Raw genomic sequence first — 18,467 nt, 5'->3', positions numbered from 1 at the left:
GCCCGTGTCAGCTGCTATCTGTATCTCGGAACAGAGCTGGAGCCAGTCGTTAGCACATCTCCTGGCAGTCTGTTGGACTTTGCTGCGAGCAGTTCGGAGGACCTGCAGGTTGCGCTCACTGGGACAGGCCTTGTATGCTGCTTGAGCTCTCCTCTTTTCCTCAATGACTGGTGTCAACTCCTCAGAGTGGGCTTCAAACCAGTCTGCCGCCTTGTTGGTCTTCTTGCCAAATATGGACAAGGCAGTGTTGTAAACGGTATTCTTGAAATGTTCCCATCTGTTGGGATCTGTCCGGCATCTGTTGGCATCTGTTGGCATCTGTCCGGCGCCGTGGCTCAGTGAAGTTGGTGATCACCTTGGTTTGTTAACTACTCCTGTTGAAAAGCTATATCTAAGTGTTTTTAGTACAAATAATAATTGTGCGAATCAATGGTAAGGCCGCATCTAGAGTATTGTGTCCAGTTCTAGTCGCCACATCTCCAAAAAGTTATAGTGGAACTGGAAAAGGTGCAGAAGACAGTGACGAAAATGATTTGTGGGCTGGGGCACCTCCTTTACAAGGAAAGGCTACAGGATTTGGGGCTCTTCGGTCTAGAAAGAAGGTGCCAGGAGAGAGAACAGGTCATGATTGAGAATATAAAATTGTGCATGGATTAGATAGAGGAAAGTTCTTTTCTGTCTCATGCAACACCACCAGAACCAGAAAGCGTCTTCTAAAATTGACTGCTGGGAGAGTTTAAACAGACAAAAGGAAATATTTCTTTACCCAGCCTGTAATTAATCTGTGAAACCCCTTGCCATAGGATGTTGTGATGGCCTAGATGCTTTAAAAGGGAATTGGTGATATTTATGGAGGAGAAGTCCATCACAGGTTAGAAGCCATGGTGACTATATGCAACATCCAGGTTTTAGAGACAGCTTAAGAACAGCCCCACTGGATCAGGCCATAGGTCCATCTAGTCCAGCTTCCTGTATCTCACAGCGGCCCACCAAATGCCCCAGGGAGCACAGCAGATAACAAGAGATCTGGTGCCCTCCCTTGCATTGGCATTCTGACATAGCCCATTTCTAAAATCAGGAGGTTGCACATACACATCATGGCTTGTAACCCATAATGGATTTTTCCTCCAGAAACTTGTCCAATCCCCCTTTCAAGACATCTAGGCCAGATGCCGTCACCACATCCTGTGGCAAGGAGTTCCACAGACCAACCACATGCTGAGTAAAGAAATATTTTCTTTTGTCTGTCCTAACCCTCCCAATGCTCAATTTTAGTGGATGTCCCCTGATTCTGGTGTTATGTGAGAGTGTAAAGCTTATCTCTGAATGCCAGATACAAGGGAGTCACAACAGGATGCAAGTATCTTGATGTCTTGTGTGCTCCCTGAGACATCTGATAGGCCACTGTGAGATATGGAAAACTGGACTAGATGGGCCCCTGGTCTGAGCCAGCAGGGCTTATGTTCTTATGGAAAAGCAGCAAGCCTTTTCACAGCTTTATGGCCCAATCCTATCCCCCTCCCCTGTCAGTGTTCTAGTGTTGTGCCAGCGGAGGGGTTGCAGCTGCCTCCTGTGCACTGGCGGGCTGACAGATGCCCACAAGAGCAGGTAAGCCCATGCAGGAGGTTAAAGAAAGGTGGTAAGGGGGTTGAACAGCATGGGAAAGGGTGGGAGGAATGGGGCAGTGATCGGGTGGGAAGGGATAAGTAGCAGCACATGCCAAATCCCAGGACCCTTCCTGAGCCTGATCCGCCTGCACAGAACAATGCAATAAAGCTGGCCAAAGGTCTGAGATACCCCATAACGGTTGCTGGGGCTTACCCCAAGGAAGCCTCTAGCAGCTAAAAATTTCCCATGGTATGCAGCGGATGTCATGCTGGTGCAGATTTAGGTAGAATTGGGCTGTTAGTGCAATATTGGGGTGATATCTGTTGATTAAAGGGCAAATTTGCAACTGAAGTATTTGCAGGGCTTATTTTCATTTTTTAATCCTTAAACTGTTTTGCCGAGATGAAATATAAAGTAATGCTAACTCCAGATAGAGAAATTGGCATTAATTCTGATTCCAAATGTTAGGGTTGGAGCACTTCCAAGTTAGTGTTAACTGGTTAACATCAGTCAGGCATCATGCCAATCCTTGGTAGAGGGAATGATGAGAGTTTACATGAGGAACTGGGGAGAAGTGGTCGTGCAAACCCTGCAGCCTGATCCTTTGACTCTTAATGAAGGGCCAATATTATGTTTCATCTGCACTGCCACTTAGAGCTTACCCATTTGGGATGGCAAAACAAAACGTTAGCTCTGTGAACTATTTCAAAAATGTTCCATTATCAAAATAAACCTGTTCTTTTCAGAATTCTGTTTCCAAGGATACGTTTGTATTTAACTATAAACTTTAAAAAACAAAATTTTCTATGTAAGATGCAGTTTGAAGGGCACTTCAAAGGTGACAGTCTTTGTTTTGTAGAAAATTAGCACCTTGCGAATTATTTGTAAAAAAAAGAAACCTTTTCTGTTTTTGTTTGTTTTCCAGTTTGTTTTCCTTGTTGTCAAAAAAACACAACAAAGTTTTGGAGCAGGCCACACAGTCCTTGAGAGGTTCCCTTGCTTCGGATGACTCTCCACTTCCAGATTACGTGAGTACCAAGTGTAATGTTTTAGGGGACATACCAAAATCTAAGCAAAGGCCACACCCCTAAGTTTGCAGAAGTCTATCAAACCACCAGCACCAAAATATAGGAAGTTCTGCTGATGACATCATGTCTGAAACTCACTGAGAAAATAAAAAGTACACTTGCAAATGGCAAAATAAAAACCACAGCTATTCATAGCTGAGAAATTTTCTTCAGTCTCTGACAGCTTGCAATTTTTGAGCATTTGTATGTGCTTGCCCTTATAATGGTGTGGATGAAGTGGAGCAGTAGTTGTGTGTGCAAAGGACGGCAGGAAACTGAAGCGGTGACAAGCCATAACTTGGTTTTCTAGCAGCATCCATACATAATGTTGCAAAACAGAAGCAATTTGAAATACCTGTAGCATATGATCTAACATGGTCTCAGGCCTGCAAAAGTGGTACACGTGTAGTGTTCAAGCTGTGGGCTGCCCTCTGCTTGGCTGTGGCCTCTTGCCAACTTGTCTCCTCTAGGCCAGTGGTTCCCAAACTTTTTAGAGGCCCTAAGGCTGCTGCCTGACTTATAATCAGGGGTTCTGCTATAATGGTAATTGATTAGCAGTGCTCCTCCTCCAAGAAGTAACTTGTTCAACCTCACCAGTGGGTCCTGGACCCACAGTTTGGGAACTGCTGCTCTAGGTCTTTAATCAGCTTTGATGAAAGAGCCTACATAGAGGAAGGAACAGGTAAAGACTAAGCTCAATTGGTGGCAGACTGGAAGGAATGCCCCCCCCCCGTTGCTCAATCCGAACAATGTTGATTGCATCATGGTCGGGCCAGCCATGTGTGGTCATAATCTCTGCAAACAATTCAAGGCAATAGCTGCTTACTGTTTACAAGTAGCTTCTTTTTACAGACTTGGAATAACCTGAGTTTGGGTGGGATCCAGTGTACTGAGTTATGAGTTTGAGTATAAGTTGGAAAGTTCTCAGTTCAACCATTCGCTCCCAAAGTAACCACTTTATTGGGAATGACTTTCCCTTACTTTAGCAGAGGAAGCCACTTGTCTCTCTTCTGCTCACTCCTGTAATGAGAGGCCCTCAAGGTGGCAACATCATAAACAAATGTGATTCAATAAGCAATAAAAGAAGACAAGATAAACTAGAGTTGAACATGTCTTTTAAAAACAAACTGAGAGCACTGTAGACAATTTAAATCAACACAAGAGAGTGAACTCAACTGAACGCCTGTGGGCCCAATCCTATCCAACTTTCTAGCTCCAAGGTAAAAGAACAAATGTTCACCTACCTTGAGGAGGCCTCTGATTGTCCTCCTATTGCAAGATGCAGCACATGCCCCATTGGCATGATTGCATCAGTGCTGAAAAGTTGGATAGGATTGGATCTTGTGTTTATTTTTTTAAATTAAAAAAAAAAGTTAACCAGGTGACAAAAAATTAACAATGATGAGACCATTGGTGCCTGAGGAAATTGGCATAGTTTACAGGCTTGTCTGAGGGATAATCAAGGTGCTGTATGTTGAAGTGCCATGAGCTCTTAGGAGAAAAATACTATATAAATTTTATTTTTGAAACGTATGTCCTACTTCTCCAGTAAAAATTCAGAACAGGATACATGAAAACAATTATTGTGACCAGTGTAAAACAGAATTTATTGACATAAAGTGGCACAATCATCAGCATGAAACTATTAAGTGTTCTAATAAACATTACTGTGCAATTGTTCACTTATGTATGCATGAACAAGCAAAAAAATGAGATGTGCTCACACACCCTAAGATCAGTAGTCATAAAAATGTTCAGTTACAACTGCTGAGACACCTCTTTGTTGTACTTGATTTCCTCCCAAATGTTTCTGGATTCTATTTATTGCTTTTCTTTTTGTTGCCCTCCTGCTGCCCCCATTTGAGAATGGAAATAAATCCCTATTTTCATCAAATGTGCCACAGAAGAAGGGAAGACTTTAATGTTACATCACCCTGTACATATTTTCAGTGCTGCACTGAATTGACTTGCAGGCTTTCTCCACTAAACATACTTGTGATCAAGACTTTTAATGTAGCACAGCCCTTTGCAGCGTTCTAATGACAACTGTCATGGTCAAGCAGTGATGTGTGCCATGAGAGGAAGGGAAGGTGAGCAAAAATAGTTTGGTATAGAACCCCCTTCTTTCCCCTTCCCTTCTGCAGGCTTCCTTGCTGCCACCAAGTGGAAGTTTATGAATACATGCCCTCCACTTAGAGCAGCCCTCTTGTCTTAGGAAACCTTTTGCTTACAATCCAGCCACTTTACCACTACTGGGTAGAGTGGGATTGGCTCTTAAATGTGGGATGAAGAAAACAAAAATTCATTAACAACCAGAAAGATGTTTACTACAGATTTTGAAAAATTGTTTTAGTGAACCAAATACAAGGAAAAACAGTTTTAAAGCAGCTATAAAACACTGTAAGAGGCCATGGTATGAGAAACAAGGATAAAAACATCCGACTAAAACTAACTTAACTTGTTCCCTGTTGTAGCCAGGTTCTAAACTTTGTTTTATGTAGCCCAATTGTCTACACTGGCTGGCAATGGTTCTCCAGGAACTGTAGCAGAGATCTTTCCCAGAACCAACTGCTGCCTAAACTGGAGATGTTGGGGATTGAAGAGGGGACTTTCTATATACAAAGCATGAATATGCACTGTTGGCTGTGGCCCCTTCGTAAAATTTTGCTCTGTAGCATGCGTATCCTTACACTTACACACTTACAGGCACACACAGGCAAGATGGTCAAAACACATCTCTTTTAAAAAGGTTTCTCATACTACTTCATATTTCTCATTCTCCACCAATTCTCTCCACTGACTTAACACTTTTTCCTCTGCCTTGAAGAGTTATGTCTTTCATTCAAACTTTGATGCCCTCAAACCCATTTCCCCACTTCCAACGCAGAAGAAGCCCTCAGGCTGCCATAGCATACAGCTAATGTATGGTTTTGTCTCTGCTTAATACGGAGGGCAGATGATGGTGTTTGAGCAACGTGCTTCAGAAACTGTGCACAAAATATACTGAAATATAATTTTTATGAAGGAACATTTCTCTTGCTATTTCTAATTCTTTAGCTCTGACTTGTTTTGCAGATGCTAATGAGTGTATTTTCCCCATACAATTGTTAAATCCAAATTCCATCCAGGACACTGGTGAGACTCTGGTGGGGGAACCTGCCATGGTTCCAACAGGAATTACCCCCTCACATCTACTATTTCCAATAGGAAAAGAATTTCTCTTGCCTTTTAGTGGAAGCTCTTTTCCTATTGAAAATAGCATAGTGGGGGATGACAACAATCCCAATCAGAATCATGGTGGGAGCAAAGAATTGGAAATCCCCTACCTACTCACTGTGGATTCATCAGTTCCCTTGTGCAGGGTTGTCCAAAGTTTTTGGCAGGAGGGCCACATTGTCTCTCTGACACTGTGTCAGGGGCCAGGGGGAATAAAGAATTAATTTACATTTAAAATTTGAATAAATTTGCATAAGTTTACATAAATGAATATATTAAAGATGAACTTATATGAATGAATGAAGGTCTGGCAATAGCTCAAGGCCTATAAAAGGCCTTGCACAAAGCAAGGCTGGCCTTTCCTTTGCTGCCACTGCTGCTTCACAGACGTGAAACAGCAAGCAGTGGAGGGAGCCCTCATCCCTCAGCTCAAGCGAGAGGTAAAACAGTCACCCTCACGCTGAGAGCAGTTTCATTGGGCCAGCTTGGGCTCCAACAAATCTCCGGAGGGCCAGAGGCTCATTAGAGACTGGGGGCTCCCTGAGGGCCGCATTGAGAGGCCTCGAGGGCCGCAAGTGGCCCCAGGGCCGGGGTTTGCGCACCCCTGCCCTTGTGCACTAATTCAGTGTTTCTCAAACTGCGGGTCGGGACCCACTAGATGGGTCACGAGCCAATTTCAGGTGGGTCCCCATTCATTTCAATATTTCTCTGTTTTTAATATATTAGACATGATGCTCCCATGGTATATGACTGCATTTGGGGTAATGTTACAGATCTGTACCTTTAACAAGCTACTATGAATATTCTTTTCACAATGATAGTCAATGGGACTTACTCCTGGATAAGTGTGGGTAGGATTGCAGCCTAGGATTGTTAAAAATTTCCTTGCTTGATGATGTCACTTCGTCATGACATCACTTCTGGTGGGTCCTGACAGATTCTCATTCTAAAAAGTGAGTCTTGGTGCTAAATGTGAAAATCACTGCACTAATTGATAAACAAACCAGAAATAACTGGCTAAAACACACATTGTACATTGTGTGTAACTCAGCCATAATTATCAGAACTTTTCAGCAAAAGTACTAGTAGTTAGTTGCTGTAGTTCTAGTTTTTGGTGGTGGTAATAAAGGGTAATACTAATAACTAGAGGTGTTTGTTTCCTGTGAGTAAAATAGGATTATAGCCTGTGGATACGATCCTATGCATGCTTACCTGGGAGGTAGGTCCATTGAATTCAATTAGACTTATGAGTAGACATGCATAGGATTGGACTGAAAGTCTTACTATACACATTGGGCTTACTTCTGAGTCAGGTAAATAACACTGTTTTCAGACACCTCTACTAATTATACTGTATAACAAAATTTGAACTACACTATGTTTATCTGAATATTTTGATGTTACTTTATAAATTTTGGTGTGAGAATCTAAAAAATGCTACAATTTTTGGCACAGCATCAGTGGTTTAGCTGCAGTTTATGCTGTGCGGTTGTATAATGTGATGTGGTTTACAGTGCATTTAGATAAGAATTCAACATTTTCGATAACTAAAAAAGTTTTGATGATACAAAAAAACTTACAATTACCATTGAAATCAGTGCCTCTGAATTGTATAAAAAACATTAAAAATTCAACATGAACAATTTTAATGTTCCGCAGTGTAATCATGGCCCAATTCTGTCCTGGGCATATGGCAGCAGATCTTGCAATCCACTGCTTTAAGGCAGCCTGGATGCTAGAGGGATACAGCCAAAATGTTAATAGGAAGCTTCCTGTCAACATTTACTTAGTCTTTTCTAGTGCTCAGGCTGCCTGCCTGCACATTATTCTGTAAGCTTGCATACTTACAGTGTTCTGTAAAAGGAAAATACGTTCTTACTTGGTGCCAACAGGTAAGAAGAAAACAAAGTAAATGGCATGTGGAGTGGAGTTAAGAGGGAAACCTGTCTGTGGTTTCTGTATTGGGTTGGGACCTGGAATGTATCCTCTGCAGATATGCTGAGATGCCTGCACCATTACGTGTTTTGGTCTCATTACTATACTTCTACTGATACAGCCTAGAATTGATGATTGCCATCTCATCATGCTGCCAGTGCGTGTAGCTTGTCATCCACTAAAACATCCAAATCTTTTTCCCACTGCTCAGACAGGTATTCCCAATCTTATTTACGCGCTTCTGATTTTTCCTCGACTTCTCTTCATGTTGTGTTAATAAATCAGGTACCCCAGTGATGATGTTCGTAGGTGAGATGCTTCTCTCATTCCCTTTCTTTCTCAGCTAAAGCGCTATAAAGGAGTCAGTGAAGTCCCCTGTTTAGATTCATCTTATATTTGTCCATGATAAATAGAAAGCAGCTGCCAATTTAAGCATCTAACTCCTGAAAACTTTAAACCCCTCAAGCATCATCTGGAAATAATATAGCTTGTAAAACAAAGCTAAGAAGAAAAAGCAATGTTTGTTTTATGTGGGATGAATGACTTCAGTTGGGGTCCTTCTAATTTGGCCATTAGGAGGGTTATTAAAAAACTGTATTACAAAAGTGGTTTCAACAAAAAGATTGTTTTTGTTCTATCTTGTTATTACTTTTGATTATAGCCAAAGCAGTAAGCACTTTATAAATAGCCCTTCATTTCATTTTCCGGACAGAGAAGCAAAAGACCAGTAATCTTACTGTCTTTATGCATTGATAGATGTTAAATTACTCCTTTTATATTATTTTAGTTCCTTCCAGTGAATTGTGTTTTAGAAGTCATATTTAATTTCCCCTTACATGCTTTGGCATGTGCAGCATGTTGCTGAATGATAGCACAGACATATTAGCCATTTTGAAAGCTAACTGACAATGTTAAAAACAGAATTTTTTAGAATGAATGCTGTCCTTTTTAAGGGAGCCGTATGATGAAATGGAGTATTGTCCCCAAAATAAATGTGTTGATCTTCAAGGTGCCACAAGACATTTCTTGTTTTTATATGTGTAGATTCAAGGCCATGTGATACAAACTCTGGTTTGATATTACTAAGGTGACAATCCTAGACGCACTTGAGAATTAGTCCCACAGAGGGACCAACATTGTTGTGAATAAACATGCATGGAATTAGGTTGTGTTGGTTTACTTGTGAGGAAAGCCAAGTTTCAAAGCATCAACAGTTCAAGAGAACATTTTGAAGGTATGTGGGCAGTTCTTATGAGAGTTCATAAATAAGGACTATAAGGTCCAGATAAAAGGTGCCTGAGGGGGGATATGATTCAGACGTAAAAAATTATGTAAGGGGTGGATAGAGGGATGATCTTTCCTCTCACACAACACCAGAACCAGGGGACATTAACTAAAACTGAGTGTGGGGAGAATTAGAACAGGCAAAAGAAAATATTTCTTTACCTAGCATGTATTTAATCTGTGGAACATCTTGCCATAGAGTGTGTCAGGACAGCAGGGGAGGATAGCCCTTGCCTTCCTGATAGCAGAGTGGCACGGGAGCACAGGGAGATAGCACAAGAAGCAGGCTATCTTTGGCTCTGTTTGGAACCCAAACAGAGCCAAAGAAGCAGACACAGGCTTGTTTGCTGCAGAAGCAGGTATTGGGAAAGGAGCAGGCAGAAGAGTAGTCAGCAAACGGTTCAGAAGTTAGGGATACAGCAAGACACAGTCACGATAAACAGTCCAAGTCACAGAACAAACCAGCAGCATGACACACAGAAACTCCACCATAGCAACCCACATTTGGTGTCTGTTCTTGCCCCCATATATACTGGGGCCAGCCAATCAGAATAGGGCGACCTCATTGTCACAAGACAGTCTTGTGACCCTTTCTGATTGGCTGTCCAGTGGTGCATCGCACCACTCCACCATAGCCTACGTGACTCTGCACGCATCTCCCCAGGTCACATGGCTCCCACCTAACACAGGTGCATCTGATTGCTAATCACATACATATACAGTGCTGCTGTTCCTTTATTTACATTTCATACCAAGCCTGGACATCAGGGCCCCTCCTGCCACATCCTGACTTACAACAATTCAGGGCCTGGGATGCCAAAGGCCTGACAGGGTATGGTAATAGTGTCTGGTCTAGATGCCTTTAAAAGGGATCGGACAGGTACCTGAAAGAAAGTTCATCACAGGTTAGAAACCATGATGGGTATTGGCATCCTCCTGGTTTTAGAAATAGGCTATATCAAAATGCCAGGTGCAAGGGAGTGGCATCAGCATGCAGGTATCGTGTGCTCCCTTGGGCATCTAGTGGACCAGTAAAAGATACAGGAAGCTGTACTAGTTGGGCCTTTGGCCTGTTCCAACAAGACTCTTCTTATGTTCTTATGACCTGCTTTTTGCAAAACCTGTGTAACTGTGACCCATGGAGTCAGGCTCTGTGCATACATTGTATCCAACTTAGGGGGTTAATAAACCTGTTCTTGCTGCCCTATCTGGGCTGCAAAAACTTGATTTGTGCTTGTCTAGCTCGTGGCAGGCTCCAGTGCATAACAGGTGAGCTGCATTTGGCTTGGAGATCACAATTTGTGCACATCTGCTTTAGGTGTTAAACTGGCTAGTTCATCTGTCCAAATATTTTCATCCATGAGCATCCCAGGCTGAGATTGTTTCCAGCTCTGAAATCCCTTTATTGGAGATAGTTGTGATTAGCAGAGTGAAAATTGCACCTGCAGAACATGTGCTCTGCCACTGATTCGTGGCTGAAGTATTCATCAAGCACAGCAGAAGACTAGGGGAGAATTTCCAGTTGTCTGGGTAGATTTCATGTGCCCCATATCTTGAACCCTTTCCCATGAATCTGTAGTCCCTGTTTCTTTTGCTCTCTCAGCCAAACTATTCCAGTTTATGTAGGGAAAAAAAATACCTGTGTGAGCTATGCAGAAGTAAAACAGTTTGCCCAGAATTTAATGAGTTGCACAAGGTAAGTGGAATGGTGGAAGTGGAAAAGTTTTAGATTTTCTTTGGCACTGGCCATGCCTATATAGATAGTCTTTGGGCATAAGGATGATGGTAAAGTTGATTCCAATGTAAAGGTATTCCTGGTTCTTTTTTGCTGTTTCATATCTAAATAGATGTTTGCATACATTTCTAGTGTAATGTGAGTGGTGCTCTGTTAAAGGTTTTTTGTGGTTTAAACTGGGTGATCAAACACAGGAGTGTCTCCTTGTATGACAGAAGCATCCAGAGGTTAACTGAGTTTGTATAAGAGGCCTGAAAGAGACATGCTGGAGTCAAAAGGCCTATGCATTTTGGGTGTTTTCCAGGCATGCAGTGCAGACCTGATGCTTTCCTAGCTGTGCAATGAGAAAGAAAGGCAGCCAGCAGTGCTCTGGTTGGGACATCCTCAGCATTTTAGCATTCTCTTAACAAGATAAAGCATGCTAATGGCCTGTTTTCAGGGAAACCTATTTTCTGAAAGTCCCATCTTCTTTATTCATGATGCCTCAGCTGGGACTATCCATACGTGACAGTTTGAGACAGTGGTTTTGGTGGAGTAGACAGTATTTGTTCACTCAAAATGAAACTGGGATGACAAGCTCATTTTCTCACAGTCTACTAGCTACCCAAGTAGCTTTTTATAGACACTTGTGGTCGAGGAGAAAATATTAGGGATCCGGTTTTCTAACATTCTAACATTTTATTGGCCGGTTGGATAAAGTTTGCACCTCAATAATATACCGTATTTTTCGCTCCATAAGACGCACTTTTCCCCCCAAAAAAGTGTGGGGGGGAAGTGTGTGTGTCTTATGGAGCGAATACTGCAAAAAAAACACAAAAAAAACAACTCCGCCCCAGCCCTGGCCCCGCCCCCTGCCCGCTCTGCTCTGCTTCCCCGGGCAGTCAGAGGCTACTCAAAAGTAAGTCTCAGAGTCACTGGGGCTCACTCCCAGGAAAGCGTGGGTGGGGTGGCAGTCTCGCTGCCCAATCCTGTGCATGCCTACTCTGAAGTAAGTCTGTTAGAGTCAGGGGGGCTTACTCCCAGGAAAGCCTCTCTCTCCCCCCCAAGCCTGGAGCATCACAGCCTCTCTTTCCTCCCCACCCCAAGCCTGGAGCATCACAACTTCTCTGCAACACAAACACTTCCCCCCCTCTCACACACACAGGCTGCCCCCTTCTCTTACACACACAGATGCTCTGCCCCCCCCCACACTCACACAGCAGGGATGGGGCGCTTTCACTCACCTCATCCAGCATCTGAATGTAAGCCCCCCCCCCCCCATCACAAAGAAAAAACTTTTTCCTTGGTCAGAATGCCAGTGTTTGCTTATTGCACAAGCCCCAGGTAAGGCTCGGTTCTCACCATAAATCCAGAGGTTTGTTGTGTCTTGAGAATTCAAGTTGTGGTTGGACTTTCCACTTGTTCATTTGTATTGGAATCACGGAAGAACTGGCGAGGAGGTAGATGTGGTGTCAGCAGTGGCCCCTTTAAGGGTAAGGCCTGGGCATTCAGCAGCGTGTGCTGCACAGCTGCAGCCACTGGAAGGCAATAGGGCCCTCAGGGATATAAGGAGTACCTGAGGCAGAAAGGGTTTGTGGGTTTTGAAGGAGTGCAGGTTGGAGAGGAGACTGACTGGGTTTATTGAATTTGGAATCTGACTGTGGATTGTGACTGGACCTGGATACCCTGATGGATTTGACTGACCTTGGACTGTAATTTGGCTTATTGGTTCTGGACTCTGATTTGGTAACTCTGACTGATGGGACTGATTTACTTGGCATCTGTGGACTAGAACTGGACTCACTTTTGCTTGCTGCACTGGTGAGTCGCACAAGGGGGACTGATCAGCCTTAAGCAGGCACAAGGCCCAGTGGATTGGGATTTGGCAGAACATCATTGTAGCAGAAAGATAATGTGATCCCCTATTTGTGTGCACCTGCTTTTGTGAGCTTCATAAATTCTGACTCCAGCGATGATGAGTTCTTGGGGGTTCCAGAAAAACTAGAGTACTCAAACCTTTAAGTCTCTCCATCTGTTAATGACAGTGATATGGTTCTTAATGCCACTGTTGACTGCTGTTCACTTTACATGGTTCAAATGTTGTTCTGTTATAGTTTATTAAATATTTTATTACACTATTTGGTTCAGAATATTTTTTTTCCTGTTTTCCTCCTCTAAAAACTAGGTGCGTCTTATAGTCAGGTGCGTCTTATGGAGCAAAAAATATGGTAATTTATAATTTACCTTTGATTGCTAATTTACTTAATTAAATATGGTGTTTAAGAAGCCTCACTTCAGATGCTTTCTGAATAGATACCACATTACAATCTCATGTACCTCTTCCTCCTTGGAGGGGGTGGGTGGGAAGCAACTTAAACAAACCCCTATCTGTGTAGGGGTTGAGCAGACATTCAATAAACTATGTTGTAAATATGCGTGCCAGTTGTCAGGCAAGGCCATTCCTGCTAAGGCAGGGGTGCTCACACTTTTTTGGCTGGAGAGCTACTTTGAAACCCAGCAAGGCCCGGAGATCTACCAGAGTTTTTTTTTAAATCCCATTATAGTCAGTGGGGCTTACTCCTGTGTAAATTTGGACAGAATTGCAACCTCAGAGCCCAACCCTATGGTGTCTACTCAGAAGTAAGTCCCATGCTAGTCAATGGGGACTACTCTCCGGTAAGTGTGGATAGGAGCTTTAGAGCAGGGGTGCTCAAACTTTCAACTTTAGGGATCCTGGACCTTTAAAATTGTGTAGGAGAGAATTTCAGCAGGTGCAGCTTGTCATCTGTGGGATGACAAGTTGCACCTGCTGAAATTCTCTCTTCTATACACTTGTTAAAGGTCCAGCATCCCTAAAGTTGAAAGTTTGAGCATCCCTGCTTTAGAGCCCAATCTTTTGCATGTCCCCTCAGAAGCGAGCTCCATACTAGTCAATGGGGCTTACTCCCGGGTAAGTGTGGAGAGGATTGCAGCTTGTGTGCCCAAGCCTAAGCCTGTCTCCTCAGAAGTAAGTCCCATGCTAGTCAATGGGGCTTACTCCTAGGTAAGTGAGGAGAGGACAGCAGCCTTGGGCACCTGCATCTCTCAATTGCTGCTGAACTTCCCCAGCTGGAGGCTGCCACCACCCTGCATCAGCGGCACTTCTGAGTGGCCCCAAGCAACTCCTCCAGACAGTCCCAGGCTGCTCCTGAGCCCTTCTGGAGACACTCCTCAGGTTCTCCAAGGCACAACCAAAGTTCTGCTCCGAGCCTTCCCTGCAAAATCAAGCCCAACCCTTGTTTAGCTCCACTACAGTTACCTGGGTGTAAGAACCACTGACTATAACGGGACTTACTTCTGAGTAGACAGGCATAGGATTGATCCTATGCACATTTACCTGGGAGTAAGCACCATTGCCTATAATGGAATTTAATTCAGGGTAGAACAAGCATAGGACTGTGTTGTAGGGCTGCAATCCTAGCCATACTTTCCTGGGAGCAAGTCCCATTGATTATAATGAGATGTACTTCTGAGTAGACATGCATGGGATTGGGCTCCAAAGCCCATTTTATCAGATGCATAAAGTGTCTGTATTTAGCAAACAGATGCACAGGGGGATACAAAGAAAAAGTTATAGGGGGGGGGAAGCGATTAACAGTACAATTTTCTGCATGTTTACTCAGAAGTAAATCTGTGTTCAAAGGATTCACCTCCAAGGAAGTGTGATGTGATGGTACAAAACAACCCCGCAGTTCTATTGGGACTGAATTGAATATGTGGCTCAGTTTTAGTTCCACGAAGCCAGAGTCCCATCCTATGCATGTCTACTCAGAAGTAAGCCCCATTAGAGCCAGTGGGGCTTTCTCCCAGGAAAGTGTGGACAACTTGCAGCCTCAGAGCCCCATCCTAGGCATGTCTACTCAGAAGAAAGCCCCATTAGAGCCAACAGGGCTTACTCCCGTGTAAGTGGCTAGCACTGCAGCCCCAGCCAGGCTCCTTCCCACACGTACCTCGTGTCATCGGTGAAGAAGCGCGCCTGAAGCTGAGCCATAGCAAGAGCCCGAGCTGGTGATGCGAAGGGCAGAAATCAGCAGCCTGCCTGCTGCCCCCGAAGCAACCTCCCCGCTCCCACATGGCCCAGTTGGGAGAGGTCTAGCTAGAGCTCTGCAATCGATTAGTGAGGGCTGTCCTGCAAAGTCAAGCCCAACCCTTTAGCAGCTAAAGGCAATATGAGTCGATCGTGGAGCCCTTAATCTATAGAGTAGACTAAGGGCTCTGCAATCGACTCATTTTGCCTCGTGATCGACCGGTCGATCGGGATCGACGTGTTGAGCACCCCTGTGCTAAGGGTTGACTCAGCTAGGGTATATTGAAGGGATTCTGGTTAGATGGCATGCAGAAACTGCTGCATAATACTCATTTAGCCCCAGCATTGTACCAGGTGCTGCAGAAGTGACACTGCCAAGTGGATTTACAGTGAAGATCAGAGAACTTCAACAGGTGCATCAAAATCCAGAAGTGGGTTGCAACCACTCTTCCCTCTAAGCTGCATGGAAGCATGGGTGCCCACCTATAATAGAACCCCCATGAGGCTGAAAGAAGTTGCTGCACAGTTACCACTTTTCTTTATTCCCTTATCTCCCTCCCTCATGCATCTGTCTATTCCCATTGTTCTCTTATCACTCTCCCTCTGTGGAGCCTGCCAAAGGAGAATCAGGCATTGTGTGCAGATTGCTGAAAGAAAGTGTGGACGTACCAGACCTGAATGCAGATCTCTTATAAAGGGATGCTTCTGTTGGCTTCTGTGTCCCCGCTCCTAAGGAGTTCTGTTTCTTCCAAAACGGAAAGAATATAATGGGTGATGACACAAAGATGGGCTACCAAAGTGACCAACGGTTTTTTTTCAATTGGAGGGGGGAAGGGTTAGGGGTGGGATTGGAAACTGGGGAGGGAGAGAGTTCATGCAATTAGATAAGATTTGGAAAGAAAAAAACACCTCAAAAAGTAACAATATAGTAATATCTCTATTAATACCACCCAGAAAGAGACATCTTAAGGAAGTTTAATAAGGATAAGGTCCCTCTCCCAGCTACAATCCTTGGCATACCCAGGTAGGGCTGGAATTTTTGGTAACAGACCCTGATTTAGAATCTAAGGCTACAGTCCTATACACGCTTTCCTGGGAGTAAATCTTACTGAACACAGTGGGGCTTAGATCTGAGTAAACATGGATAGGATTCTGCTGTGAATCTGTGTTTTCAGAGGGCCTGTCACCACCACAGACACTCGCCCATAAGCCGATCCCACAGATAAGTCGAGGGCAAGTTTTGAGCCAACAATCATGGAATTTCCTATGACCTTTGAATAAGTCGGCAGTTAAACTTAGGTGGGTGTCTGACTATAGTTTTGTCTGATTTTACCTGAGGCCAGATCCTGAAAAATAACCTACCACTAATTGTTACCTAAGAACTGTAGTCTCTATTAAAAACATAGTAAAAGATCATAAGGTACATTTTTATTCTTTTAAAATTCTGGTCTTCACCACCTTTTTGTAATCACTATCAGAATAAGTGCACTGTAAACAACATACCAGTAGAACAGTGGTTCTCAACCTGGTATTCATGTACTCCCAGGGACACTCAACAGGACCTTTAGGGGTAATTGAAAAAGAATGAAATAATGGCAGAAAAAAGCAGGTCATGCTCCAGAATGCCTTGCAAGACAGGAATGCCCTGCAAGGACCAGCAAGGCAGGAAAGGAGGTAGCTAGTTGGCTGTGAAAGCCCCACCAATAGCTAGTTTTTGGTCATCAATTCATGTATGAACTAGTGATTGAAAACCAGCACAGTAAAAAAGCTGAAACATAATATGGAAAGTGATCAGTCACCCAGAATTTCTCAGCACACTTCTGGTGCAAAAGAGTGCAAAGGCAGAGTCTTCTGTTCTTCAAACAGATGAAAAGGGAAAATATGTGATGAATACATGAAGTCTGGGTTTTCATAGAGAGGAGATGAGGACTTGTATTACTTTGCTAATATGAAGGGTACAGTTTATGGCAATGGGCTGCCAAGGGATATGCAAGTGAAAAAGGTTGGGAACCACTGCAGGAGATCCATGAATCAAATCCACCTTTAAGGTGTCTGGTGTGTTAAGCCAGAAGCTCAACATACAACCCATAACACATAACTGAGAGTGTGCAATTCAATTCATAGCAGAGAGATACAGCTGCACAACTGCACAGCTGTTGTATATTTGCAACCCTTTTTACTCAGAAGTAGACCCACTGCTTTCCATTGGTGTTATTCTTAAATAATGGCGCATTATTTAATTGTAGCCTGGGACTTGTTTCAAATGGAAAGGAGGATCCCATCCTGGTGTTGAAAAAAACAGACCTGCTTTGCAAGCGTTTGCAAAAGGGAATGAAGGAAGGAGAATAAAAGGTTAACTTTGGCTAGAATTTCCCAGTTGCTGTAGAAACAAATGATATCTGCTGTGCCTGCCTACTGCTTGAGAAAGAAAGGAAACTGTTCAGAGTTGAAAGGCTCTGCCCTCTGATTGATCTGGAGATAAGGCAAAGTAATAATTTGAGCTTGATTACTTGGCAAAAAATTTTACGTACTTTCGGTGAGAATCAGTGGTATTTTGGCAGAATACCTAGCATTCCTTAGATGGAGGATATTTTTAGTCAGTTTGTATTATTCACTCCCTCATTAACACAGGTGTAGATTAAAAAAATGTAAGTAGTGTAGGCAAAATGGTCATGAAATATTATATGTCAGGGCAGCAACTAACCTAGTTATTTCTGGGCGAGCTGAGGATGTGTCACCTCTTTTTAGCTTTAGTTTCTCTCAGGGAGTATATTCCCTTTCAACTGCTTCATGTCCTCTTAGGTGTCCAAACTTAAAGTTTGAGAACCTATGCTTTAGTATGTTCCTTGCTCCCTACTCAGTTGTGCACTGTCCCAAACAGTAGCACATCTAAGACACTTTCTGCCTATTGTTGCATATACACAACAGGGACCTAATATGTACACCTGTGGGCCAGGCAAAAATGGGTTTAAGCTAGTTTTCTGTTTGCTTGGGAGTTCTTTGATACATGCACATTCATTCATGCCATAAAACCACAGGAAAAAACAGTTTCCCTGAAATACTGTAAATGGACCAACAGTACCTCCTTTTTCACTAGTTCCTGGGTCACCCACTGTTTAGCCTGAATCTTTTCTGTCCTTACTTACTCAGGCTAATTTGAAAGAACTGCCATCTATTACCATAGAAGCGAACAAGCCTTCATTCATATTTTAGAAATGTTTTTATGTCTGCCTCTTGCATCTTGCAAGCTACTGAAGACCAACCCACTGAAGTGGATTCTTCATGGTTCTAATTAATCTGCAGTTGTATTTGTTTATCCTTGAGCACAACATGCCATTCTATCCCATTCTGAATCATTAGAAGCATTACTTGCATTAAGGTACATTCCTAGCAGCACCTCTGGAATTTTACATGTGAATTGTTGCTCTTATGAGGAGCAGTCCGCAGAACAGAATGCAGAAGAGGAATGAATCTGGAAGGCTAAGTTAAAGACAGAGAAATGGTACCAAAGGGAAGGGGCAATGTAGAAGAAAGAAAAGGTCAGAGGGAAAGAGTGTGTCAGTAGCTTGCGGCAAGG

At 43.3% G+C, this 18,467-nt stretch overlaps 1 protein-coding gene across 2 annotated transcripts in view; it reads left to right on the top strand.

The window, feature by feature from the left end:
- Positions 1 to 18,467, top strand: part of DYM (dymeclin) — a 218,900-nt gene that overhangs the window by 147,050 nt on the left and 53,383 nt on the right. For both annotated transcript variants that reach the window (XM_066615843.1, XM_066615842.1), the window contains one exon: positions 2,534 to 2,636. In XM_066615843.1, the coding sequence (XP_066471940.1) occupies positions 2,534 to 2,636 (103 nt within the window). The remainder of the gene's footprint in view (positions 1 to 2,533; positions 2,637 to 18,467) is intronic.

The sequence above is a fragment of the Tiliqua scincoides genome, chromosome 2 (genome assembly GCF_035046505.1).
Source record: "Tiliqua scincoides isolate rTilSci1 chromosome 2, rTilSci1.hap2, whole genome shotgun sequence".
NCBI lineage: Eukaryota > Metazoa > Chordata > Lepidosauria > Squamata > Scincidae > Tiliqua > Tiliqua scincoides.
This window is presented reverse-complemented; position numbering and strand designations above follow the sequence as displayed.